The 26,197-nt window shown below is 37.9% G+C and overlaps 2 protein-coding genes and 1 pseudogene across 2 annotated transcripts; all 3 read right to left on the bottom strand.

Moving 5' to 3' along the window:
* Nucleotides 1-1,495: 1,495 nt before the first annotated feature.
* LOC146473133 (uncharacterized) lies at nucleotides 1,496-18,291 on the bottom strand (annotated as a pseudogene).
* LOC146473135 (ATP-dependent DNA helicase PIF1-like) lies at nucleotides 7,962-9,746 on the bottom strand. Its single transcript, XM_085118869.1, has one exon. The coding sequence runs from the start codon at nucleotides 9,744-9,746 to the stop codon at nucleotides 7,962-7,964; it is 1,785 nt and encodes a 594-aa protein (XP_084974995.1).
* LOC146473134 (uncharacterized) lies at nucleotides 13,306-15,258 on the bottom strand. Its single transcript, XM_085118868.1, has 2 exons — nucleotides 15,207-15,258; nucleotides 13,306-14,807 (listed from the first exon to the last, which is right to left on the bottom strand). The coding sequence occupies exon 2, from the start codon at nucleotides 14,758-14,760 to the stop codon at nucleotides 13,306-13,308; it is 1,455 nt and encodes a 484-aa protein (XP_084974994.1). The 5' UTR covers nucleotides 14,761-14,807; nucleotides 15,207-15,258.
* Nucleotides 18,292-26,197: the final 7,906 nt, after the last annotated feature.

Genomic DNA, 26,197 nt, shown 5'->3' with positions numbered 1-26,197 from the left:
AAAGAGAAGAGGAAGAGAGAAGTACAGGAGGAGCTTCAGTCATCAAGGAAGAAGAAGGAGAGACTTTAGAAGAAGCCGATAAACTTGCTACAGAGGCTGAAACAAAACACAAAATGGATTTGTTGGTGAAGTCAAATGCCATGCGTTCAAAATCCCGTGAAAAACGTAAAGAGATTGAAAATGAAGAAAAGAATATCGATGGTCTGCCGAAGAAACTAAAGCTAATGTAAAAGTGGATTTGGCTTATTTGATAATCACCTGATGCAAGGTCACTGAAAATTGTTTTGAGGTCAGTGAAAAGTCAGGGAAATTCAGGGAATTTTTTGGGTTCTAATGAGTGGCAACCCTGTGTAAGTTATGCGGTGACATGCCCATCGTCATCTCCAAACCTATGGCCACTACCCAGTTATCCAATGTACCAGACGAAAAATAATCAAAAGGTGAGGTTATTATTTTATTTATTTTATATCATTAGAACTAGTATCTGACGATTATTTTCTTTCTTTGGGTTAATAGTTTTATTTCATCACAACAGACTCTTGCCTCAGAACATGGAAGGAATACAAAGTAACCTTATATAAGATCTTTGTTGTTGAAAAATGGGCATTCTTAGGGAAAAGATGGCCAACATCAAGGTTTTATAAATTTAATACATTAACCTACATGTGAGTTACTTTTTGGATAGATATTTAGTTTTACTCAAAACTACCTAGAGTTTTCTAGGAGATCTCGTCTTATATAAAAACAGAATTATCTATTCTTATGATCCCATGCAACCTTTTACTGCAAAAGCATCACAAAGAGACATTTCACTTGCCATCTTAAAAACAAAGAAGACTTTAAACATATCCCAGGACACTATAACCTACAAAATCATTGAAATTGACTTGTAAGAATTCCATAAAAGGATTTTTCCCATATATCCTACTTTGTAAGCAGTCAAATGTGTCTTTTGTACAGTTGCCTAAATTTTGTTTCTGTTTTCAATATGGTTAAAATAATATTGCGCATTTCCATTATTGTTATGATACTATCTTTATCTAGGTGAGCAACTATAACTATATTCTTGTTGCTCTTTTTTGTTATTGTTACTGTTGTTCTTTGTCAAGAACTCATGTTATAATTAAGAAAATTTTCCCTATTTGTACTAATGCTTTAATTGTACTTTTCACATTAGGCAACATAATGAACATACCTACCACTGTAACGTCAATTCAATTCAATTCGTTTATTTTGCCATTAACCAAAAAAATACAACATAAATACATTATAGACGACACACAATATTCTTACTATTACAATGTTCATACTTATACTGGTGAGGTAGGGTTAAGAACAAAAGCATTTTTCTCCTCTGGGAGTTAGACCCTATTTTCATGTAAATTCGTTGCGACAAAATTCTATTGTATTGACCACCAACACACCACCAACATGGCTGCCTTGTCACGTGGTTACAAGCCAAAAATACTCGAACAAAAACCGCTTTAGTGTTTAACTATTTTTGTCTCCTATTGCGTGGACAATCCACAACATTTTTGTGGCCCTTCAGAGGCTGCTTGCATTCCCGGCATTTTCTGGTGGTTTTCTCTCTTCTCTGATACTGCTGTCCAGTGGTTTCTGGGACCTGAGAAACTGGTGAGGCAAAAAAAAGGGGACTTTACATTACAAATTCCCGTAGTAGTACTTACATTGGTAAAGGGATAACAATAAAAATGATTGTTCAGATAAGGAGATTTTGCCATAGATTATCTATGAAAACAGATACTGACAATAAATTGGTGGAGTGTTTTTGCAGTGATGTGATGCAGAGTACCTGGTGTGGTTGGAGGGACATCTGTTACCACCATTTTGCTCCTTTGTTGCCTCTTCAGCAAGGCCTCTGCTCTAGGCTGCTTCTCTAGCATGGTGTTCATTGCAGCAGGGGTCTTCTCATAAAGCTTGGTATTTGCATCCTTCAATTCATCCTTGCTCGCATTCATATACGTCTGAAAGATCTCCTCAACATACCCTAAAATAAAAACAGAAAATTCGGTAAAAATAATACTTTTTCAGATTTTTCAAAACAACTATTTTCAAGTTCACATCTGGAGATCCAAATGCTTACCAAAGTTTCGTTCGACTCCCACATCTCTGACAGTGGCTTCACCATTCTTAAACTTTGGATAAGATACTTTCACCCTCTCAACCCCATCTTTCCCTCGACGTTTCACCTCTCTATGCAGATTAAAGTTGAAGTGAACTGCAGCCAAGATGTGCCTAGGATGTAAATGCCTATTTGAGTTGTAGGTTACATTACAATATACATCAATTTTAGAACATCAAGATGGGAACAGACAACCACAACCACGATTAAATGAACAATATGTTACACCTAAAAATTTGGGTAGGGCTTGTGAACAGGGGATCACTGAAGCCAGAATGTTTATTGATGAAATGATTAAGGAATCCCTTAAACTTTGCCAAAATAACTCTCCCATTGCCACTGAAGGTAGAGGTGGCACTCCAATGGAGGTGCCATTCACATGGCTCTATCACTCAGATAAGGCTTCACAGTCTTTCAGTTTTGCAATCTTTGACTGTACTTTGCGGATTTCTGTGGAAAGACAATGAGAAAAAACAAAACTTTCATAAGGGTTTGGAGTGATCAGGTAATGTATCAGTCAGTATCCAGGCCTCTCGCACTGGTCTTGGCTAATGCCCGACCCCCAGGATTGACAGTGTGTGCAAATGCCCTACAATTGCCCCAGGAGGGAGGGGGGGCTATGGTTGCAGCTGGAATTGATTGATGCATAATGTTTGGAACAGACAAGAAGTTTACAAAAATATAAATAAATACAATCTACAATGATAGTGAAGATCGGTATATCCTTACTCTTCTTTAGATGCCAGATGTCGAAGTATTGAACAATATTCGTAAGAACATTTTTCATGTGGCTGGCTATAGTGGTGTGTCTGTCTGAAATGAATGTGGTGATCAGAAGGCCATAAGCCAGCAAGAAGTCCATGCAATGTTTAAATGCCATAAATTCCATCCCCGTACTATTTCCAGCTTCATTCCTCTATAAAAGAAAATGATGGATATAAATAAAACAGAAAGACCAGTTTGATGTCTCCAATGAAAATTAAATTATTGGTAAGGTCAATTAGCAAGTTAAAGAAGTGCATCTGAGAATAAAAGAGTAGTGTACATACATTATCAACTCTATATAAAGTATACTGTATTTCTAAGTGACATTGCAGGGAGCTACACTGTAGGTGCATCACCCAGAAATAATAATGATAAAAAATATATCTAACCTGAACCAGAGAAAAATGAATAATCATGGAAACAGTGCAGCAGAAGATAGTATAGGCACCAAATTTTGCATTGTGTCCCATGCTATCATGGCGACCATCTCCTGCAATAATAATGCCATCTTGAATGGCCTTTAGCTTTGCAACCATCTGAGCTTGGTATCTTTGCCAGTACAGGTAGATTGAATGGAAGAGTTTGGTCTATCAAAGGCTCCTAAGAGCTAACTCATTCATCCGTATAACCAAAATTGTGGTGAAAATGTGATCAGTTGTTGGAGATGTTGAAGCTACACTCCTTATCCCATGCAACCAAAATCGAGATTAACATTAAGGTCTCTACCTTTAATTACAAAAAAGTTTGTTGTTGGGTTGATTAATTGATATTGGGGTTTTACGAGATAGAAAATATTTTGCTATTTTTGTCCCATGAATGGGAGTTTGAGGAAGGAGACACAAAACAGAGTATTCACTGCAAAACCTGTTCAAGCAAGTAGAATGCTATATCCTAACACAACATCTAACTTTATTTTCCTCAAATTGAACAATACTTAATGTTAACAAGGTTAATCTACAAAATGTTTGAAAGTTGCTCTTTAACTTTATTTATTAACATAGTTAACACTCAGATGCAGTGATTAAATAGGAAAATATGCAATTATACATACTTTCAGATATACCTGATCAAATCTTACATAGAACTGAAACTAAATGCTAGCAGTAATCTGCAACAGATAGTGGAAATCGACAAAAGGAAATGCAACCTCTAAATAGTTCCTACAACTACAAGATTGAGGTTGTTATTTAATTGTAAGTAACAAGAACACAGCATTTCTTAACAACAATCAAGGAAGTGTTAATTTTTCTGTGGCAAATTTTATCTTCTTTATGGGTAGAAGTATTGCACATATCTTGCTTGTATTTAGTTTTGTGACATGTGCTTTGATAGGGAAACTTTGCAAGTATAGTAACATTCTAAGGGCCTCTTGATATTAGCTCGGTAACCGGGACAAATTCTGGGGTGTGTTCATATGGGAATTTTCAGCCCGGTTTACCGGGATGAATTCAAGAAAGACAATCAAAATTGTGGAACATAAATTTGTATTGTTTGCAACTTCCAAAGCTTTTTCTACCCTTGTAACTTTACTAATAAAGCTAATTCACATACTTGTAAAGTGGAAATACTTCCAAGATCAAAACTATGCCACTTTGTTGGCCGCTATGTTTTGAGAGCGAAGCTATTTTGTTTAAAAACTTTCATCATTGTCACTGGGCTGGAGTGTTCATATGGAAAAATTTTCATCCTGGTTACCGTGATGTGGGCTGCAAAAACTGAGATCTCGGTTACTGGGCCAGCTCAGCCTCTGATATGAACACATCGATATTTTTACAAAGAAAAGAGTGGCAAGGCGAGATCTCGGAAACCAAGCCAGCCTGGTTTACCGGGCTCATATGAAGAGGCCGTAAGTATATCTCACCTAATCTTATATAGAACTGAAACTAAATGCTCCAGGCAATAATCTTCAACGCATAGTGAAATGTACAAAAGTTAATGCCATCTCTGTGTAGTTTTTATGACCTCAAGATTGAGGTGGTTGTGATTCAAGTCTAAGTAACAACAACAGAACATTTTTCTACTACTGGTATATCTCATCTACCAGGGGTAATCTTATATAAAACTGAAACTAAATTTTAGGTGAAAAAAGAATATGCAATGTTTTTGCAGTTGCCAACTACCTCAACATTGAGGCAGTTGTGATTTACAATGCAAGTCTAAGTAACAACAATACATTTTTTAACAAAAGTCTTGGTACTTCTAATCATTGTCCTGCACAATTTGCATAGACAAAATTATTTTATCAGCATTTGAAATGCAAAATTTTCTCTTTTTTATAGGCAGAAGTGTTGCGTATATCATTTTTGTATTTAGTTTTGTTACATCTTCTTTTATATTGTATCCCTCGGTACATGATAGTTTAGCAAAGAATTCTTTAAGAGGGGCACTTGGTGAGAAGTAACGTCCTATTTTCTCACCTTGCAAATCACCAAGTAAGAAATTAGCCAACAACGTTGCTGACAAAAGTGACACGAGCATCATCTGTCCACAAGAAGTGCACTTCACCATTTCAGGGTCATTATCGTCCTCTGCTGCGATTCTCCCATTGCAATTTACACAAACATACAGCTTGCTGATATCAGCTGCCAGGATTCTGCCCTCAATCTCTTCACTTTTTGTTTCTTTAGGCTTAAGTTTCTCAGCCTCCAATGCCATCGCTTCAGAGATCTTAATTTCTTTGTTGTATGGTGAAATAGTTGAAGACTGAGCGCACTGGAGATACGTCTTATTAAAATAGCCCACTCTCACATCTCCAAATACGTACACCTGCCCTTGTGCAACCGTTTCTATCCCATCCTCCCAGATGGTGGCAGTAATTACAGCAGTTCCATCACTTACAACGAGCTGACACTTCTTCACCTCTTTGCCTGTGGAACGTGAAGTTACAGTCGTGGTTTGTCCTTTCGAAAGAACTCTAGCTTTAACTGAGACAATGTTGCCAACTGTAGAGTGCTGCAGTATCTGCTGAAGAGAAGGGTCTTTAGCAACTTGTCCTGTTACATCTTTCCAGCGGAATGACAAGTTCTTTGCATCTTGCACTTGTGAAAAGATATACAACTTATATTCTTCGACATCAGGTTGAAATCTGCTCTTCTGTGGACTAACAGTCAATATTCTAACAGGCGTCTTCGAGGTCTGTTGATCTTTCAACTTCTTGTGTTTGTCTGGCGAGAAGCAAACGACGCGACTGACTTCCTCCTTTTCTTGGATTTTAAAATCAAAATACCTGTTTCCAGAGCTCGGAATCTTGATCTCTGAAACGGTATGGATATATCCCTCTATGTCTTTGTATTTTCGCTTAGTTGGACTGCCTGAACTCAACATTCTAGATGCCATATTGCGCGAAAGCACGAGGTCCGAAGGTAAAGCTTATTTATGGGCATGTGTAGGGTTTCCTTTTCGCATTACCATGGAATCAAAGCGCGTTTTGGCCTGGGCTGTAGAGAAATTTCGGGCAATCGAAAAGCAATGTATGTAAAATTAATATTTTATGTCTTGGGGCTGCCTTCGGTGGCCCCAGTTTAAGTCCTCCACAGTTTGTAAATAAGCAACTGGTCTTTCATTGGCAATTGGATTTTTTAACAAATTTCTATTGATTTACTTTGTTTTGTCGTTTGCATAGTAGTGCTGAATGCACAACAACCACCACAGAAAAAAACAGTTGCGGTTTTCTGTGTTTTTTATGTAGAGCTACACTGTATATAATTAATCTTTGTTATTTATTTACTTATTTATTTCTTTAGTTTTGTTTCACATCAGTGGTTATCTTGTCAAACAATATAATTATTTACTTTTAGACATGCTATGTAACTGATATACAAGGTGCAACAGAGTATCATACTGTACATTACAGTATTTCATGTAAAATGCAGAAAGTAAATGAATATCATCAGATACGTATATGAAAATTTCTTATTGAATGCTGTTGTAATTTTGGATGCAGCAAGGTATATTTCCTGGCATTTTCTTTTGTGAAAGCTTTATTATAACGAAGGATTGAATGATCAAAAATTTTGGTATAATTTTTTTTTTTATCAGAGCTACATGATTAGTCCTGTTGAGTTCAGGAGCATTTTCTATGTATGGCATGAAGCCATGAATTTTTTAGTTTATATTACATGTAGTAGTATATGGTTGCCTTTGCACTCAGTTTGTAAATTAGGGAAAATTAAAACAATCATGTTTACTTCATGATTATCTTTCAATGCCAGATATTTTATCCTACAGGAATTTTCAGTGTGCTCAATGGATTGATTCTGTAATTATTGTTTATGACATTTGAGCAGGATGTACATATTGTGAAGTTATTTTCAATAACAAGTAAAACTTTCTGGAAAAGTCATGGCAGTGTGACATTCTTACTGCATTGGGCACATTGTTTCTTAAATGAGTTCTTGATAGTGTTCATTATTGCTCAATTACAGTGCATTCAAGGTAATGAAATCTTCCATGTGCTGCATATGCTCTTTTGCAGAGGATTAAATGGTGCTGGTTTGTTTCTCATTTGAGCAGTAGTTGAGGTTGCTAGGAGAGATCCTCACAATCTTGAGTTTTATTGATCTTTTTTTCAGGTGTTTGGACACAACATTAGTCTTTCTTTGTGTTAATATGGGCTCAACTTGTATTTTGTTTACTTCATCTGTGTCAGCATTATCCTTCAGTGATAATGTGAGTTGTACACCAATATACTTGAACAAGGAATCAGCAGCACCACGATACTGTTGTCATCCATTGATTGTTTTTGGACAGTATGCTCATTTGTAGTTGAACATTTCAGCTGAAATTTAAAAGAGAAATAAGGTTAAATTTATTATCATAAAGGCATGAAATGAACTGGCTTTTGCACCCACAATTACAGTGCTCTACAGTGCATTTCTGTATCTTACCTGTTGTAAGGACTCCATTTACCATGATAGGGATGTTTGGTAACCACCCCCAATGTTGTGCATAATGTGAATTGGTTTTGTGCAGTTTTCCATTCTTTATTGCGTTAACGATTACTTATCCTTAGCAACTGATTAGGGAATAGTATGGGATGAAAAAGTACAATGTCTCAATTAGATGTCAAAGATACAAAAATTGGTTTATGATCACTGAAATATGATTCAAGAACACCTGATGATGTTACAAGATGTGGTACATTTGTGTAAATATGATCTATCAGTGTGCGATAATCAGTTGTGAACTGTGTCATTAATTGTGTGTAACCCTTTTCTTCAATTAAATATTTTGAGAGTGCTTTTTTCTCTGATGTATCTTCGAGCAAGTTTATATTAAAGTCTCCAAGAACAAGAGTAGGTACAACATTAGCTAGTTTTGTATCATGAAGATGTTTTAGGGCATCAACAAGTTTTGTTGTAGTTACTTTGCTCTTAGAGCGATAGATACCAATGACATCCAGGTGTTTAATTAGATGATTGGTAACCATTATTGTAATTTCTACTTGGTTGTAGTTAAATCTGTATGGAATTTGTGAACAAAGAATATTATTTGCTACATACATAGCAGTACCATAGGATGTTCTTACATTTGATTGGCTGTAGTCATTTCTGTATAGCTGAAATCTTGGTAAATTGTAGTCATCACTTATATCTGCTGTACAAAGCCTAGTTTCCACACAAATGTTAACATCAGCTTTTTGCATATTGTAGTCACTTTGCACATCATTAATATGTAAATGTAAAGATCTAACATTATGGAATATTACAGTGAATAGTGATAAACCAGTATTTTGAAGCGAAGCTCTTGGAGAAAGAGTTGCTTCAGTTCTTAGCCTTTCCATTTCTTGTGCTACATTTTCATTTACTTTTATCTTCTGCTCATTTAAATTCATGATATACAGATTTGAACTGTTTCGGACGCGACTTAAGCTAACATAATGCATATGCCCCTTTGTTGAAGATGGGAAATCAACAACTGCTGCATCTAAAGTGTCACCTTGACAACGATGAATAGTTTTTGCAGCGGCAGGTCTTAATGGAAATTGTCGGCGAAGAATTTGTACCTGGGTTTTCTTGTTAATTCTGAATTGTCTTGTGACCTCTAAAATTGGTGTCCAATTTTGTTCAATATTTTTCTTATGATAAAGATGACAGTTTTCTTGGCGTTGTTTTCTGCCAATGCCTGGATCAGAAAAAGACACCCATATTATACTGGGTCTGCTAGAGTTCTCAACCCTATAATCTATGTTTTCTATAATGCATTCTGCACCATTTGTCAAACCACCAGTAACATCAATATTGCTTGTTAAATCATATTTTGCACCAGTTGCTATTTGGACAAGTGAATATAAGCCCATTGTTTTAGTTGGGTCATCTGGTACTTTTGCTTTCATTTCTTTTTTTAGCTCATCAGAAATGTCTCCAATGACAATATCTATTGCTTTTATCTGTGCTTTACGAGTATTTGATGAGGTATATATATTGTTATTGTGGGCCTTGACAGATGCATTTGTAGTGAACAGATGTGTGATATTCTTTGGATAAAAGTTATTTACTTCTGAAATCATATTATGAAGACATCTTTGTTTCAAGGTTACTATGTCGTCCTTGGTATGCTTTCCTTCTCTTAAACGATTGAGCAGCTCTGCAAACTGCTTATCATCTTTTTGCCTCATTATCTGAGTTAGCTCAAATAAGGTGAAGTAATTTGTCCACAAGTTTGTTGCTAAAGCACCATAGCAAGTGTTTGGATTTTTAAATATCCAGCTATCGAAAACAGGTTTTAATTGGAACAAATCTCCAACAGTTAAGACACTTATTCCTCCAAATGGCTCCTTTGTGCCCATTATATCTTGTAACCTTGAATTCAAGAAATTAAACATACCACTTCCCACCATAGATATTTCATCAATAAATAGTACTCTTAGTTTGGACAATTTTGTTCTTAATGTATTGAGCCTGTCACTATCAAGTTTACAGTAGTCGAATCCTTTATTGGCTGGCACTTTAAAAGTTGAATGTAAAGTGTTTCCATTTATATTAAAGGCTGCTTTCCCTGTAGGGGCTGCTTTAAGTACTTTAACCTCATCTGGATTTTCACCAGGTATACTATTGAGGTATCGAATCAGTGCTTCATACAATGCATTTGTAACAGTTGATTTACCAACACCTGCACCACCTGACAGAAAGAGTTTGAGAGGCTTGTCACTGGTTTTGATAGAGTGTAGTACATGGTAGAAAAACTGCCTTTGTTTTTCATTTAATGAGCGTACCAGCTTATAATATTCAGAATCAGATAAACGCTTGATAACTAATTCTTCATGGTCATTGCATCTAGGAAATATGCCAATGTCATCAAGCAAATCATACTGGCTATGAAGCTTATTGTCCCCTGGATCAAAACAGCCAAACAATTCACTTGGTTTTTGTTTTTGTGCACAGTCTTGTTTATTATTGTGTTGTGTATTTGGTGCCACATTATCATGGTTGTCACAGTAATCACTGTTGAAATCGTCTATGGCTTTTTGTAACATTTTGTTATGGCATTCGTATTGCTGGCTGTTACGAAGGATAACATGGTTCAGTTGCTCAAATCTTTCTGCATAGTTGTCACAATTTGCTAACAAATCAGTACTTTCATTTCGCCATGGAGTACAAAGCATAAGCTGTTCTCTGTAAAAATTTTGTGGATCTCTATCTTTATGAAATCTGACAGAGCGGATGATTTTGGGCCTACATCGTTTTACAACTTTATTGCCACCTCTCATGTTGTACTCATTTTTATTGGCACTTGTATCATCAATAGTATTATGAATCTCGTCATCATTATTGTCATCAGAATGGGTTTCTGGCACAAAATCATTTGAGCTTGTAAGTGGTACTTTATCACTAGTACTTTCGCGTACACAATTGAACCAGGCAGCAAAATCAGCTAAACAGAAGTTTTGTAGCTGCTTTGGTCTTCTCTGATAACGCTTAATAAGGTTGTCAGACTCTATGTCGGGTGAATTATCTGGTAGTTCTTTTAGTTTGTCAAGTGACTTTAGTAGAAAGGCCCTTTCATCTGGATTTGAAGTATTGATGAACTGAAAATCACGGGTTGATCTCCTCATTGGCATTTGTAATACCAAGTAGGCTGCTTCTTGAGCACTAATTTCTACAGCATTTAGAAATTTGTTGCCAATGTGTCTCACTTTGTTAGCAATATCTTGATTACCAGATTTAATTTCATCAGTTGCTTTTTCAAGAAGTCTGCTTATTCCTCTCTGCCCTTTTGTAATATAAGCTAAGATATATGTTGCACATGCATAGGGATCTAAGACATATTGCAGGTCCATGTTCGCTTGCCAAGCTTTCAATAGTGTAGTGTTGTAGTTATTTATCCTTATCTCTGAGGGCGTTCTCTTCAAAAAGAGAGTGTCGCGTTTTAAAGTATATCTTAAAGCCAATACGTAGTTTTCCTCTGTCAGTCGCAATTTGTCAAGAAATTCTTGAAAACTGATATCTTCCCCAAATTTCATCATGTCAAGTTCAGTCTTAATTCTTTCTGCACTTTCTTTAATGTACTTCTGTTTTTCTGGACAAAGAGTATCATAATCATCAAGTGGTCTCAATATCATAGTTTTCTGCATGGGTGGCAATGGAAAGTTGAACCTACAAACTTGATGCCCATTCTTTTTACATGTCTTTGCATGCCTGTGTTTTTGTAAATTTACCAGATCTTCCATAGCAATACTTTTGGCATTTTTGCAAGTGACATATTTATCTACAAAATTAACAACTTCCTCTTCAGAGCTTTTCCCATATTGTGGTCCATCTTTAATCCAAAAGAGAGCATGGATATGAGGACTGCCCCTTTGCTGAAATTCAACTCTATAAAAATAATCAGCAACATCTCCTACTGGGATCATATCACTTCTTAGAACATCACGAATAAAAAGTTGAACCATGTGGTCAAAGTTTCTTGCACATGTTACTGGATCTTTTTGAATAAGATTTGATTTTTGCTGCCAACTCATGTTTTTTATATCATCATCTGTGTATTCCTTCTTTTCAATGAGTCTTCCTAAAGCCTTAAGCAAATGTGTCCACCTTGTTTCTGCAGCTGAGAAAGAACAGAACCAGGTTGGGTTACCAAGTTGACGAATCATAGCAAATAAATCTTTCTTACACTTTTGGAAGTATGCTGGGCTCCCTCGTAAATTCTTAAGAACTCTGAAACCTTCATCAAGATGAACAAGTTTGTTGATGTAATCTTCTGACTTAAGTTCACCTGCTGTGTACTTTTTGCCTTTTGTTTTACACTTTCGTAAAGAAATGCAAGCAGTATCCTGGATTTGTTTAATTTGAAGTTTTTTAAGTTTATAAAATAAGTTAGGGATTGATTCTGCAGCTCTCCTGTCTTGGCATCGCAATTCCCACTTAGCAACAGTACTGTATGATAACGGTATCTCCCTATCTTTGTTGTCTGTTCTGCGTTTGCCACAAAATATTGTGGGAAAAGACAAAAATTCTGAATCTTTATCCATAAAAATGCCTAATGGTTTGTTTCCCTCACCTGGAGCAAAGCTTAAAATTTTATCAGAATTTTCACATATATCTGGTTCTTGCAATAAAGTGTCTGTTACTCCAGAAGGGCGCTCTTGAACCTCACACCGGCTATCATTTTCATTACTTTCTGGTTCAGAACTCATGTTAGTGCCAATGTCAATTATATTGCTTGCAGTATTACTACCTTGATCTTCATCATTTTTGCTACTTGTTTTATAGTTATCATGGCCTTGAAAAAATTCCTGCCAATCTTGTTCACTTATATGAGAAGTATTGTAATTTTGCCAGGAATCTTGTACTTCAATACCTTCACTTTTAAACAACTCACTAGTACTGACAAGATATTTGGCTGCTTCTAATACTTTCATAGGTCTAACATTTTGAAACTGATAATGGTGCTTGTAACTCAGACTTCTCTTTAGCTTTATTGGAATAGTTTGTGACTCACTGATCGATCTAGGCAATATGTAGACTGTTGAATTTACATCACTTGGAACATTAACTACATTGCCATGAATTAGAAGCTGACCCCCTCTTGGAAGTTCACGAATTTGCATGAAAGGGATGCGTGGTGATACAAGTCTTTCCTCCAATGGAGTCAAATCAAGTACTGCAGGTTTTTTAGGGAAACTCATACCATTTGCTTTTGAGCACTGGGGTAACTTACTTTCTTTTAAGTTTGAATGGCAAGTGCTACAGATCCATTCAGTATCATCAACACTTTTTAGCCCAGTAATACAAGACTTAACGAGTTTTTGTTGGCATTTGCTATAATTGTTTACATTGCACTTTGTGACTGATGACCTGTACCACTATTGATCACAGCAGGTACATATGTATTCAGGACCACACCTGATATTTTTGTGAAGCTGGTCTATTATTTTGTTACTTGTGTCATTATTATTGTCAGTTGACATTTTTTTTTGCTGTTGCATTACAAGTATTAGTGTTTGTATTACCTTTTCTAAGTTTGGCTTTGTCTCTTTTCCTTTTATTTTCTTTGCCTCTGAATTCAGCATTTTCCCGTTTCTTTTGCATTAGCTGTTTCATATAAGCCTTGCGTTTTGTGTTTTTATTTGCTTCAGATATTGGTTGTGTTTTTCGTCTCTTAACGTTTTCAATTTCTGTATAAGCAGTATCTAGCCTCTTTTTTCGGATGTAATGCCTCTTGCGTGTTTTTTGTTTTTCTCTTGCTTGTTCATTGTCCATTTCCGTATGAGCAGTATTTTGTCTCTCGCTTTGGATGTAATCCTTCTCACATGCTTTTTGTTTTGCTTTTGCTTGTTCAGCATCAATTCTAACTGCATAAACTAACTGTTGATCTTTATAAAAATAATCATTTGCCACCTGTTCTCGTCTGTTACATTGCAAATTTAAAAGATTTACAGTAGAAACATAATGGTATTCTCCTATGTGACCAATAAAAACTTGGGTTGAATTTCTCTGAGTGTTGACTGGATGGATAACTGTTAGTGGAGAAAAGTTTTCAAATGATTCTGCTATGTTGATTGTCAGATTAAGACAATTAGCAACTGCTTGAATTATTATTCCATCAGCCCATGTTCCTTCTCTTGACATATCGTTGAGATAATCCTGCCATGATCGTTCAGTATTGCTTTCTATAAACAGCTCTGGGTTATGCAATAAATACTGCATTCCTTGGCTTCGTATATGCAAATGGTAGTCGGGAGTCCCAAACAACTGATGTGATATAGCACGAAAGAAACAATCGCCTGCACCTCCAACATCAATAGCAACTCTACCAACTTGAGACAATCTCGATTCTAGTAATGAGACTGGGTTGGCTACAGATAGGCAATTTGCATTTCTGTTTTCATTGCACTGATTGGTGGGACCAGGATTTTTCTCTACATCACCACTAAGTGAGACAATACGACTCAACACCCATAATGCTTTTAATCTGGAACATTTCAATCGAGCTAAACCAGTCATGTTGGTAATGTAACTAACCACAGGAACTTTCTTGTGTTTAGGGCTTCTGATTTGCACAAAAACTAAATAAAAGCACTGATTAGACCCGTAGCTATATTTTACAGACTGTTTGGACTGTTTGCATTTATGTGTGATGCAAAACAGGTCATAAGTTAGCCTGTGGTACACATGACTTTTTCTGCTGAGATATTCATGGAGTTTCGATGACTTTGGAACGATTTTGAGGGCATGTTTTCGCAATGACTGTCTCACTTTTCTACTCTTTTGCAAAATGCGTTTTAATTGCATTGAAGGTATTCTTGAGAGGGCTCTGTCTCTCGACTTGCAAATTTTACGGGGCTGGCTTGAATTGATAAATAGGTGAAAGCGAGATCTTCTAATCATTTGTTTATTTACATGTACCTGCATTGTTTCCTTGATTTGTTTGTCAGCGTGTTCGTCACTGCATATACATCCTAGTGGAAGAGTTTTCGGTCCACTATCATTAAGTTGACTTTGTGAATCATCGTTTTGGTACCAACAAAGGCAAAGAAACGAACGTACATTACAAGCGATGGAGTTAAACTTCTTCTGTATGTAGCTGATAAAGCTTTGCATTACACCATAAATCTGCATCTTAACAGTTTTTAAGGTAAGTTTGTTTGCCAGTTTGATAGCTGGGCCTTGTACGGCTATTGTATCGCAAGGCCTTGTACGGCAATCTGTATAACACATGTACGCGCGACCGTGGAACCTGATCGAAATTTGCGCTGTAAAAACAGATTTAGCCACATTGTAGGTCGCTTCACTTTTTATGTATGTGTTGTAAGTTTTAAAGCAAATGAAATAATCGTCAACAGAGAGAATTTACTTACCGAAATGACGTGTGAAAGAGAGTTAAATATTCCTACCAAAAATGGCTTCCTTCTCTGGCACGGAACACGAGGCGATGAGACCCAATGGACAAAAACAGCTCCTGGAGGGGACAGTACGTATGCGGGCTCATTTTCGGAGTAAAAAGAATGTCTTGGACTAATTTTATTTACTGAATACCCACCTTAAAAATATAAATTCCCTCACGGTGTTTTACAATCATTTAATCACGGTGTTTTGCAATCTTTAATTAGGCTTGTTTTGTTTGCTATTCGTGGCAAGTTGACTTATTGGTCAGCGGTTGCTCAAATCCAACCAAGTTTTACGTCACTTCCGCTATTTTCGCTAACGACGTCACATCCGTCTACGCAGATTTTGCTAATGCCGTTTTGTCCATCTCTGCAAAAACTCATCCATTGCTTCGCAAGCTCCGCAATGAATGAGTTAAAAATGATAAAAAAGTAAACTTCATTATTTATACTGTAATAACATAAAATCCCGATAATGAGCCCTCTCAAACTCTCAAACATAAATATCCTTGTACTAATAGGAGCCCATGGATTGTTAATGGTAAGCTGTTTTAGGCTGTTTTCTTAGTGTTTATAACAGTTTTATTGTAAATTTGTCTAACCCATTCTGGAATGCAAACTTTCTTCCTAATATGCCCAGCGAAAAAAGCCCTTAAGTTGAACTAAATATAAATTCAGGGCTAATTATTTCGGTTATTTCAACTCCAAGAAGGAAATGCACTTGTCAGACCTGCACAATCAGTTTATCGTCTAAAATTCCTTTCTGTAGTTTTACTGACTGCAATACAAGCAATCATTTTACGATAATACAATTAATTGAAAAATGTAAATAAGGCTCACAATAAATAAAATGGGGGTATTATCATACAAAACAAATGAGACAAGACTTACCCTTTGATATTTGAAGAATGTGTTGATAGACACACAACCAAGTCCCATATGGCAAAACACTTGCAACACTTTGGTAGCTGATCCTCCTGAAAGCAGAGTGCTCATACAAAGGAGAAAATTCCCGGCTGGTATCTTTGAGTCGGGCAACAAGGGCTGGCTGTACCATGTGTGTTCGTTCTGACATTTTTGGTTAATGCAGGTTGTTTTAATAATGACCTCTGTACCATTTTCTCTGGCTTCAACCAGTGGATTATCAGCTTTGCAGATTGTACAAAATCTAAAAAGCAGCAGTAATTTTGTCAAGAAGACAATGTGCTTTGGTTCAGATCTTAGGTTTGAACCCTTCAGTGGCAACCTGCAAAAAATAGTAATGTAATAAAAACCCTGTACTACCCCATAGCTTTGCAACTTACAAAACCCTTAAAAATATTACCCTTTGAAGTGTTTGTAAAAGGCAATATATAAATAATTACAGTACTTTAAGGCAGACAATAAAAGTTAATATATTTTTGATTACCAGTACCCTTACACATATTAAGCATCCCTTAACTAATTCTAGGGTCCTTTTTGCATTTGCCAGGATTTTTTGCCTTTTGTTCACTGGCTTCTGAGATGTTACAAAGTATTTAGAGTGTACACGTAAAAAGCAATCAGATCTCGGTGTCAGAATTTCAATTTGTGCAGCAGAGAAACACTGAACTTCCTCCTCCTCATCCTCTTCCACGTCCTCCAACTCCTCTTCTGCAGTCATCCTTTTGTCATTACAATAACTTTCCTGATTGCCTGACTCCTGATTAGCCGATGCTATGGGCTCAGCAATATCCTTGGTGTCTAAACCAAAAAATAATGGTGCACACATGCATTTAAGTTATGGATTGCTATTTCAAATATTCTAAATGACCTTGACCATTAGTGATTTGAGCTACTTCGTATGAATATGAGAACATTTCCTTGGCTACCTGGCACCTAAAATTAGCTTAATTCTAAATCTATGGCCTTGTATATAGTCTCCAATTTTTAGCACCATCCCTTCTGACGTCTCCTCATTGGATTCCATTTTCGAACCTGTGTGTGTATTTTGATGGAATGGCCAAACTTGGGGACTACTTGCAGTAGTAAAAAACTACATTCTTGTGTCTTTTTACAGCACCATTCCTTTTTACAATTCAGACGATATTATTTTAGTTACAAAACTTATACTATCTTTACTTACTTCCGCTTCTTCGCCGGTACTTCCGGTTTTCGTTTTTCTGCCTAGAAAGATGCCCTTGAAGCGTTCGAATCTTGTTTTGCAAAAGTCTGTTCTGATTTTCAAGAACAGAAAAGTTGCTGCACTTGCTTTTCGACCCGGCTGGTTCATCATTTCCTGGTGATGGTGCAGCTGTTTCAACTTCTACGGTTTTGTGGGAAGTCGAGCCTTCAGTGGTTGAACGAGCAGAAATCAAACCTTCCGTGATTGAACCTGTAGAAGTTTCACCAGTAGAACTAAATTCTATTATTTCAACTTCAGCTGATTCAGTCACTGAATGCTCAATCGCTGGAGGTTCAACTTCTTCTGGTTGGCTTCTTGTGCTGGAAGCAGGATTCACTGCCGACGCTGTGCTGCATGTGGCCGTGGCAGTTCCAGCTAGTCTCACTCGTTTCTTCCTTGCTTTATCGATGGTATCAGAACCAATTCTGTGGCCTGACATTGCTGCTTTGACTGCCTACAAGGACAATCGTTATAACAGGCTTAGAAACAGCGAAGGCAATTTTTTGTCGCATTCTTCAACGGCAAATCAACAATAAGTTCAGTATGACAACAACGATTGATTTATCTCACCATTCTTTTATCTCTCGCGGATATAGGTTTTTCTTTCGCTCCACTGTGTATACTGGGAAATACGCATACTCCGAGCTCGTCCCTTTGAAGCCATTTGTTGCTCAGATCTATCTCATTGCCGAACTGGAACATAAACGCTTCTGGTTTAAAATGGACCGAGCATAAATGGGAATGTACTGATGGTTCCCACTTTGCCCGTTTCAGCTTAACCCAGTCGACCCATCTTTTACGCCGTTTCCGTGCTTCTGGCCTTGTATCGCCATAAAACGGAAACTGATGCTTCGAAATATTCCTCTCCACGTCCTTGATGTTACTACAATTGGCAGCGACGCACCGGTTAGGCATAATTTCGTTTTTTTTTTTTTTTGCACGACCACATCACAGTTTTCGCAGTTCCGTGTGGTTCCTGAAACTACGTCACGCCACGTGACTAGAGCCATGCCCCGCAGAACTCAGTATTGAGCCAAACACAGCTCCGTTTTGGTGCGATTTTTGAAATTTCAACAGGCCACAGAAAAAAGAATATTTAAACAAATCGATTTATTTTTTCGCAGAACTAAATTAACATGGATATTTCAACTAAGCGAATAAAAAAAATTGGGGTTAGGTGCACTTTAAACTCGGCCATTTTTTTGGCACTTGAAGAGTAGTTCAATAGGGAAGAAATTAAAAATTTTGTAAAAAAATCAGATTTCGATCAAATTCCCAAAAAAGCTTCTCAACACAACAACAAACATTTGCTTCTCTAGAGTAATGGGATTTTGTTTGGGATTTGTAACGCTTTCTTTTTAAGGCAAATTCTTAAAAGTGTGGCCTAAAGTGGCTGCTGAAAGCCCTCTCAGAGCGGTAAAACGAAGATGGTCGCACTACAGCTACATTACAAATCGAACTGAGCTGAAAGTTATATTTATGTGAATCACTTACATAGACCATTCTTCTGAGAAAGTTTGAGGGATTTCATTTTTTTCTTGTCCGAACGGCGATAGTCGATATTTACAGACGGCTCTTAAAGAAGACTTGTGTTATAAATCATTTGAACTGACTAATGTTATCCTGCAATAAATCTCTTATTTCCCGTTATTGAAAAATGACGTGTAACATTGCCATTCATGTGTAACTGCCTTCGATATAGTAAGAGGCCACCATAAATATACAAATGGAAGTCCAGATTCTAAGACACAATGTTAATTGAATGAATGCATGTTAAAACACACCACTAGCACCCCCCATACACTTTTGCGGTAACATTATTCCTCACCGACTTCCCAAAAGACAAAGAGCCTGATGACATCGAACGGACTCTCTAATGTACGATTAATATATATATATTTAGCCAAGCCTAAAAGCGGAGCGCCAATTTTTTCATAGCATTTATAGGGTCTTATAGGAATCTGCTTATCGTATGAACGTAGTAACCTTACCAGTTGCTCATCCTTTCGGCAGTTATATATATTTTTAGTGCATATGCAGCAAACTTCCCATCAACAATAACAGTATAATACAGGGGGCACAATTACTTAATGCTGATTTGTCGTTACGGTGCAGAGGGCATGTTCGCTTCATTTTCCCAATCTCGTCCCCAGAGCCCCCGCATGCTTTAGGCCAAAAGGAACCAGTGCTTGAGAGCAACTACATCGCCTTTTGAAAAGATAATCTCGCACTCCTCGACGGCATCATGAGCTGTAGATTGTCCTTCACTTCCTTGACCCTCTTTCAGTGGATAGATTTCTCCATGTGCCGACACATTCCTTCTGAACATAATCAGGGCAGGTGGAAGTGTACCAGGTCTTTCTTTGCTCTTGTTCTTTGTTGTCCTACACCCCGTCCAAATTCTTTTGCAAAGCCCTGCAATGCCTTACTTTGTCTCTCCTTTTCCTCTGCGCTCGTCTGTTCATCCACATCCTCGGTACTCTTGCTGTGGGACTTTCGAAGCTATTCCAGTGCCTTTAGACCCAGCTTTCTCTGTGTGTAATGGCTTTGAGGACCGGTATAAAAGATGAAAAAGGATTGGTATAGCCTCTCTATAGATTCTAAAATACAGATGGGTCTCCGCGATGCGTAGTCGTTCATGTCGGGGGCTGGGCGAGCGGGTGTTCTCATTCCACTAAAAAATTGCTCCAAATCTAAGGTGGTGAAGGAAGAAAACAAAAGCCCTTCTTTTAAGTGGTCAAAGTCATCAAGAATCTTCCTTCCTTTCTTGAATGACCTCAGAAGCATCGAAAAGGAATCTCTGCAAGGTTCCGTGGGTGCCAGATCTGGGCCCTGAAAGCAACACTTCCCTGTGCGAAAGTAAGCTGCTTGTTCTATAGTCGGAACGCAAAGGACAAATGTCCTATGAGGACCGATGCAAATTACTAAAATGGCCTACTCTTTCCGACCGTAGAACCTATTTATCTTTAATTGAATGTTATAAGATAGTTTTTGGATTTTATCATTTAAAATTTGAAGACTTTTATGATTTCGCCACAACTCGGTCTACAAGGGCAAATCATCAATACAAGCTCTATGTGAAACCAGCACGACTTAACTGTTATAAACATTCTTTTTTCGTTAGAACTGTGAAATTATGGAATGAACTACCTGGTGATATAGTGGAAGCTGATAGCTTTAAGCATTTTAAATCTAAGTTCAAAATGTATTTGAATATTTGACTCTAAAGATCTCGATTTATGTATACTTATTTTTGTTTTTCTTTTATTTGAGGGAGTTTTCGCATAGGGCTAACCTCCAAACTTCCTTTTCTAGAAGTACTTTTCTTCTTAGTTTTATTTGTATATATAGTCTGCTTCTGGAATAAATAAAGTATGTATGTATGTATGTATGTATGTATGTATGTATGTTCATTGTGGTGGCAAGGTATTTCAGTGTCGCAATTCCTTCGTACAGTGTTGGCCCTGCTCCCTGGCAGGCAAAATCTTCATCTAGTTGGAAACGTTCTATAAAGGCTGAGAGCTGCCTACCAAATTGCTTTTAAACACTTATACTCGACACCAAATGCAGGGCCTTGTTCAGGTCACAAACGAAGATGTTCTCTTGATATGACGTGATGCGTGATCGTACGAAAGCCGAGGAGGGACTTCCGACTTCCGACATCCAACTTCCAACTTCCGACTTCAGACTTCCGACGTCGGACTTCCGACTTCCAACTTTTTTTTTATTTTTAATTTTTTAATTTTTCAATTTTTTTATTTTTTTTTTAAATAAAATCTAGTGAGAAGCACACAGCAACATATCTTGTCAACTTCTTTATTGTCTACTACCGGTTTCCTCTGATAACACAGACTTTGTCAGGGAGTAAGAACAAGACAGTGAGGGAACATATTTTATACCTAATCATTGTAGTACAAATCACGTTCCAACAAGGGTGTGAACAGCGAAAAAACACCCAAAAAGCATTACGTGCAGGATATGACGGAAATACTGCGTGACGCTGAAAATGCGCAATGTTTAATTTTGGGGCTAACGGATTTAACGTTAAATCTTAACGTTAAATCTTTAATGGAAAAAACAACCTCCAAAGATACGGGACCGCAATGGGTACAAAGATGGCAGTATCCTTTGCCAATATTTTCATGGCAGAGATCGAAACAGAAATAATTGCCCGTAGTGCTACAAAACCGCTTACATGGAAGAGATACATCAATGATGTCGTCTCTCTGTGGAATGTGAGCAAAAATGAAATCCAAACTTTTTATAGAGCTAGCCAACAACCATCGTGCGACCATAAAATTCACGGCTGAAATTTCAGATATTGTAATCACTGTCCTTGACACGTGTATGCAAGGGCAAAAGATTCAAAAAAGAATCAAAACTTGACGTGCGCACAAACTTCAAACCGACAGAAACGTTCCAGTACACGCATTTTTCTTCCTGCCACCCTCCAGGCGTCAGGAAAGGCCTTATCAAAGGCGAAGCCTTAAGACTGCTCAGAATAAACTCTTCAAAAACAAAATTTAAAGAAAACATCACTCTATTCAAACAGAGACTACGCAACAGAGGTTACCCCGATTACGTTATAGATAAAACTCACTCAGAAGTGAATTTCAGCGAAAGAATGTCGACCCTAGAAAACAAACTAAAAACGCGCAAAAACATTTTGCCATTTGTAACTTCACTTAGAGTTTATTTAAAAAAAAAATAAAAAATTAAAAAAATTAAAAAATAAAAAAGTCGGAAGCCGGAAGTCCGAAGCCCGAAGCCCGATGCCCGAAGCCCGAAGCCCGAAGTCCGAAGTCCAAAGTCCCTCCTCGGCTTTTGTAGTGATGGAGAGTTGAAGCAATGTGAGTAACCATCGTGAAAACCTTCTGATTCACCCAATGTTACTGTCACTTTGTTATCAGCAAAATAATTAAGAGTGTGGTCAGATGCATCGGAGAATACTAGCTTTTCGGAAGTTTCCGTCATATCTAGTATTAAGGATGGTGCTTTCTCAAAGACGTCAATGACTCGGACCTGGGACTGGTTGAGTTGCTGTACGCATTGGATGCCCTTGTTGTTGAGACTGACGTAAATTCCATCAAGACCCTGGTATATGCATAACGGTTGTTCGCCGCCACCAAAGCCATAGTAATTCTCGGTCCTCATCTTGAATCGGTTGTGCAATTAATCTGTACCAAAGTCGCAAAACTTGTAAATGGATTTATTGCAAGACAATCCAAACAAAGTAGTGTTAGCAGTCATTTGCTCTCTATCACCATTTGGTTCACACGTTAATGAAATAATCTTGCCAATGTTTAAATTCTCTGCTCTTGACCAAAGCTGGATGTCGTAAACATTAACTCTCGCTGTCCTGATACTGCCTTCTTCATCTCCAATTTCGTCACCATTATCCGACTCAATCTGTAGCAACGCTCTACTCTTCTTTAAAATTGGGGCAATACCAACAACTTTAAAGCTTGTCTGTGTGCCAGAGTTCACAACGATCACGTAGTTGTCCCTGATAGCCAAGCCAGTTGGACTGGAAATTCTAACATCTGGACCTGCAATCGGAATGATGCACACTGGGTTGTGCATATTCGCTATGTACACCGTTGATTTTGCTTTATCTGTAATGATCAGGATGCTGTGTTTTGAAGAAAATGCAACTGCAGTAGGAAATTTTAAGATGCTCTTAGCTGTGTTTTGCCGCCAAAATCTGTCCTGTTCTGGAACAAGGGTGCAAACTAATGGGTCATCTGGCAAAACATTTAACAGGTTCTCTTTAAAAAGGCCTACAGCAGTTGCCATGTTCATTTGATCTTTGTTGTGTATACAGCTGCGGGGAAGTAACTGTGCAATTGGCTTGGAAATAGCCTCGTTGGAATCCTCCCTGGCAGAAGGGAGGAGCTTCACATTAAAGAGATAGTTTCCATGTAGAACCCAATAGTTGAAGAGCCCACTCCTTACTAGCTTGAGAACGTGCGGAGGGTCTGGACATGAACTCTGGCGTCTTATAACACTCCAACTTGCCAACCTGACAACGAGCGCACTTGCATTCCATCGGCTTTATACTTGTATGCCCAACTTGTTCACATTCGTCACACGCAATTCCTTCTTCTTTGCATTCTTCACAGGAAACCACACATTGAGTCCCATTTGAAAGACAATGTTTGCATTCTGCACAACCTTGCAGCTGTCGTTATCATAGTGCTCAATCTGTCGTGCTCCTACTTTGCTCGCCCTGTAATAGCAACCGACAGGAAACAAAACTTTGCCGTCTATACTACTAACTCAGAACTCCTGTGCTTCCGTGACAAAATCTAAAGATTTGAGCAGTTTTATCAATTCCCCTTCACTCATCTGATTAACCTTTTGAAAGTCGTCAAAGGAAAAAAAATTGGGATCCTCTAACCCTACAATTCTGTGGACAAATGGCAAATATCGCAGCGCTGGTTTAAGAGCCATTCCATCGGTGGACTTGTTAACCAGGAACACTCGATTATCGGTAACACCAGGTTTCACTGGTTCTACCTGTAAGTCACAGCAAAGGTCTATTGCCGTGAGCACTTCTTCCTTGTAAATCTGGCTCTTCAGGTCAGAAGAGGGACTGTTTCTTGATACAGAGTTGGGTGCATCAGGCTGAAATTGTGACTTGTGACGTACTCCCTAAACGTAAGAGAGCCTGTTTTTTTGCCCTTGCCACCTCCGGCGAAACCTCTTAAAAAGTAACTGCACGATTTTCCAAACTTAAACTGCAGTCGCTCTTGGAATCTACTAAGTGTCTGGTACTTGTCCGAACAGTTTGTTAGCCGGCCGTTGTTAAGACATTCCCAAAGAAAAGCATGTGTTTGTTGATAAAAGACGTGCTCTTTATCAAGGACTTGCGACGAAGTATTAAAGAAGAGAAGTGCAGATGCTTCATCAAAACTGTCAATGTTGACGCTACACTTCACAATCTTGTCAGCAACAGATGAATCTACTATTTCTTAATAGCTGTTCCACAGTTGCAAAAGACCCTTCAGCGTCTTCATTCTATCAGTGCATTTGTGGTAAACAGCAGGATAGGACTCTTGCAGAAGATTCTTCAATTCTTCAAGGATGACTAGTATGTTTAGAGGAAGTGACGACAGCCCGGAAATCAATCCCAGAACTTCTGAGTTCTTGGTATCTGCTACTAAACTTGTAATCTGCAGTATCTCTTTCTTAATCTTGAAGACATCACAGCCCTTGAGTAAGAAATGGGTTCCCAGAAAGCTATTCACTCTACAGCATCGGGCTTTCAGCACATGGTCAGTCAAGTTACACATTTGGTACGTCTTGTTTAACTTCAATGTAACGCCGCAAGACTTGCAGAAAACTTTCTTTGGGGACACTACAAAAAAAGTTTCCCCCGTACTTACTGCAAACTCTAAAGGTGAAGCGGACGTGTTTCTCATCACTTTGTGAAAGGGTTCCAAACGAAAGCGCAGATGCCACACCCAAAACAATATTATGCACAAGTTCTGAGCTTGCAATAGTTATTGTGACTTCCTCATCACTAGATGTACGTTTCGGAGCGTCCCTGTCTAGTTGGACGATAGCATAGAGCTGCGCTAAGCTACGCCAGTTGCTGTATTCGATGGCACAACTTCTAAAAAATCTTAGGCAGACAATGAGATTAGCATCGTTACTGACGAGCATGACATCGTAGCCGTCGTAGTAATATTATTTGGAGAGCTCCTTAAGACAGAAACGTTCCATGATGCTTTGCTTAAGGGCAAGAAAAGGACTGGTGGATTGGCCATTGAGAGGTAAAAACGCTTTTTAACTCTGAGCTGGAAGATTCAATATTCCTCCCATCTCGGCATTCTACTTTGTACAGAATGATGTCATCAGCAGCAGCGGGATCCCCTAAGACAGATGAAAACATACTAAGAACATATAACATGCAACAGGTGTTTCTCAAGTTTAAGTCCTACAGACTCTTGGTTGCCGGATTCTACAGGATGGCATTTAAAATTTTCTTTCAAACTATGTTACCGATGAAAGAAGTAGCGCGTATTACGAACAGCCTTACCTAATAACAAACCAACGTTGTGCCGGATATGTTATGTTACGTTATGTAAACCGCTCTTTTGTGATAACTAAAAGCAAATACAATGAAAAAAAGCAAAAAACGGCAAAAAAACTCAATCGGAGTAATGCCTACCATGCACCTATTTCACCAGTAAAATGTCTTTGGAGCTCGATATGACGATCTTCTTCAAGAATCACGCTTTCCTCAAATGCGGCGGCCGCTTCTACGGTCACATTTGGCTCCAAATCTTCATCGTACGGGTTAAAAGCAGTTCCATTGCCGTCCAAAATATCTTTCTGTTCAACTGTTTTAAATCAGATCTGTCTTTCGAAGAAATGGACGAAGAACACGGAACAGACGACACCACAATAACATGCTAGAAGTAGTTGTAGCGAGATGGTGGTGAGTTTTGGGAATAAGATGACGTCACAGGCGACCTCAATCCAATCCCTCCTCTTTGACTCAGACATTTGTTGTGTATGTAATGGCGGACCCATTTTTCCCACTTTTGGACGTCTTTCTTGTCAGAACCGCTTCGTCAGATTGGTCTGAATTACAATTTTTCGTGAAGTTTTAAGTCCAAACATTAAGTTCAAGCCCAAAAATTTCGTTTAGATAGACTGCGATTTTCGTCGCAGTAGCACTTTAACAAGCTACATGTAAAGCTGTTTTATAGAAATGTTGGAAGGTTGTTTATTACTAGGGAACTAAAATTCACTAGCCGGTGTAACATACTCATAATGACAAATCAAGCGTCTTTCTACACAAAAAAACTCT

This window comes from Pavona decussata, unplaced genomic scaffold (genome assembly GCF_977016875.1).
Source record: "Pavona decussata unplaced genomic scaffold, jaPavDecu1.1 SCAFFOLD_95, whole genome shotgun sequence".
Classification (NCBI taxonomy): domain Eukaryota; kingdom Metazoa; phylum Cnidaria; class Anthozoa; order Scleractinia; family Agariciidae; genus Pavona; species Pavona decussata.
Note: the sequence above shows the minus strand (reverse complement) of the source record. Positions and strands in the feature narration are given on the sequence as shown.